Source organism: Petaurus breviceps, unplaced genomic scaffold (assembly GCF_028583685.1).
Source record: "Petaurus breviceps papuanus isolate PSGF00001 unplaced genomic scaffold, PetGlider_PUasm1.0 108, whole genome shotgun sequence".
Classification (NCBI taxonomy): Eukaryota; Metazoa; Chordata; class Mammalia; order Diprotodontia; family Petauridae; genus Petaurus; species Petaurus breviceps.
Genome location: NW_027185593.1, coordinates 2587261 through 2589254, shown reverse-complemented (window position 1 = coordinate 2589254; position 1994 = coordinate 2587261). Strand labels below are relative to the sequence as shown.

At 62.2% G+C, this 1994-nt stretch overlaps 1 protein-coding gene across 2 annotated transcripts in view; it reads left to right on the top strand.

The window, feature by feature from the left end:
- Positions 1-1082: 1082 nt before the first annotated feature.
- The window catches only part of REXO1 (RNA exonuclease 1 homolog), a 120946-nt gene continuing 120034 nt past the window's right edge, over positions 1083-1994 (top strand). For both annotated transcript variants that reach the window (XR_011165082.1, XM_069071157.1), the window contains exon 1: positions 1083-1477. Coding sequence is in view for 1 of the 2 variants with exons in the window: in XM_069071157.1 (XP_068927258.1) it covers positions 1276-1477 (202 nt within the window). In the remaining variant the exon portion in view is untranslated. The remainder of the gene's footprint in view (positions 1478-1994) is intronic.

The following is a 1994-nucleotide window of genomic DNA, read 5'->3' as shown; positions in this document are numbered from 1 at the left end:
CAGGGCAGGTAGGTGACACAGTGGATAGAATACCAGATCTAGAGTAAGGAAGACCTGCCTCAGGCACTTATTAACTTTGTGACCCCCAGCAAGTCACTTCACCCTGTTTGTCTCAGTTTCCTCATCTGTAAAATAAGCTGGATAAGGGAATGGCAAACCGCTCCAGGATCCTGGAGAGTCGGCTATGGCTGAGCAAACAAGGCTGGCACCTCAGTTTATAATCTGTACGGGAAGGGGGTTAGACTCAATGGCTTTCACGGTCCATTCCAACGCTAACCCTATAATCCTATGAAATAGGGGGTCAGTTTGCACTGTCACCAGTTGGTTGAGCTAAGTCCTACCGTAGGAGCCCAATAAATAATTACTGAATTGGACTGAATGGAGCAGGGATCTCCAGCACAGAGCAAGGTGAACTACTTCTTTTGCACCAGTCCCTAGGCTCGGCATCGCAAGAACACCTGGACGCTCTTCTTGGCTTTGCAAGGGGATTGCCGTGGGACCTTGGGCAAATGTCTTCCCCTCTGAGTCTCCTCATCTGCTCAGATAAACTTATTGTTCTGGATTGCCCTAAAGGTTCCTTCTAGCCCGGAGTTTCTCGTGGAAGAGTGGGGGGGGAGGGGAAGGGGGAAAGGGGTGGGACTTTACTGTGTTCATTTTACAGAGAAGACTACTGAGAACCAGCTAGCTCTAGAACCCAGGTGTGCTGGCTCCTCGGAATCTGCAGGTCCAAAGTTCACCTCCTCTTGCGGCCCTTCTTCTACCACGAAGCAGTGCCGCCCTCTGGCGGCCTTAAATCTGCGGACTGCGTTTGCCACCCCGGCCCCCCTCCCCCCGCAGCCTCTGAATTTCCCGGGCTCCATTAGCGCCTCAAGCCAGAGGGGGGCGCTCGGGGAGACATTCAAATAAATGCTAGTTGAGCAATAGCGCGAGAGGGATCCTGGGGAGAGGGCGCGCACCCGCCCCGGAAGAAACCCCGCCCCTCCCCGCCCCGCCCCCAGGAGAGGAGGGTTCCCGACTTTTTGCTCAGGCGCGCCTCAGGGCAGCTCCGCTGCGTCCGGCGTCCTCTAGGGGCCCTTCGAAGAGGGCGGGGACAGGGGGGCGGGCCTCGCGCGGCAAGATGGCAGCCGCGGCTGAGGAGGCTGAGGCGGCAGTGCGACCTGCGGGGCCCCGGAGCTCCAAGAGGGACCTGTAAGAGGGGCCGGCGGCTCCGGCAGCTCCGGGCCCCGGCCCGGGCAGCGAGGACGGCGGTGGCGGTTGCGGCGGGGTCCCGGGACAATGCTGCGCTCCACCGGCTTTTTCCGGGCCATCGACTGTCCCTACTGGGCCGGGGCCGGCGCGGGGGCGTCCTGCTGCCGGAGGCCCTACTGCCACTTCCGGCACCGCGGCTCCGAGCGCGGCCCGGCCCGGGGCGAGGCGTCCGCAGCCACCGCTAACGGCCCCGGCCCTGGCGGTGGGGGCGCGGTCCGGAGTGCGGGAGGTAAGGCCCGGTCCGGTCCGACCTCGGGTCCGACCCCTTCCCTCTGCTCTCTTCCCCCTCCCTTTTCTCTCCTTGTGTCCCTCCCCTCCCCCGCATCTCTGTAACAGGGTCTCACCTCCTCTTTTATTCCATCGTTAGGTTCCCTCTCTCTTTGCCCTCCTTCAATCCCTGTGACAGCCCCCGCCCCGTTCCCGTATCAGGCGTCTTCCCTCTTTCTCCTCCCTCCATCCCGGTGACAGCTCTTCTCATCCCAGTATCGGCTCCCCTCCATGTGACAGTGCCCCTATCCTTGTGTCAGGTCCCCTCTCTCCACGCCTTTGATAACCTCGAATACCTGTACAGGACTCCTCCCTCTGTCCCTGTGACACGTGACACCCCCCCCCCCCTCCCCCTACTCCCTTACCCCCCTCGCCTCTTCCCCCCCTCCCCCTCACCCACCCCCCCTACCCCCCCCACCCCCCACACACCCTAACCCCGCCTCCCCCCCGCCTCCACCGTCCCTCCACCCTCCTTCCCC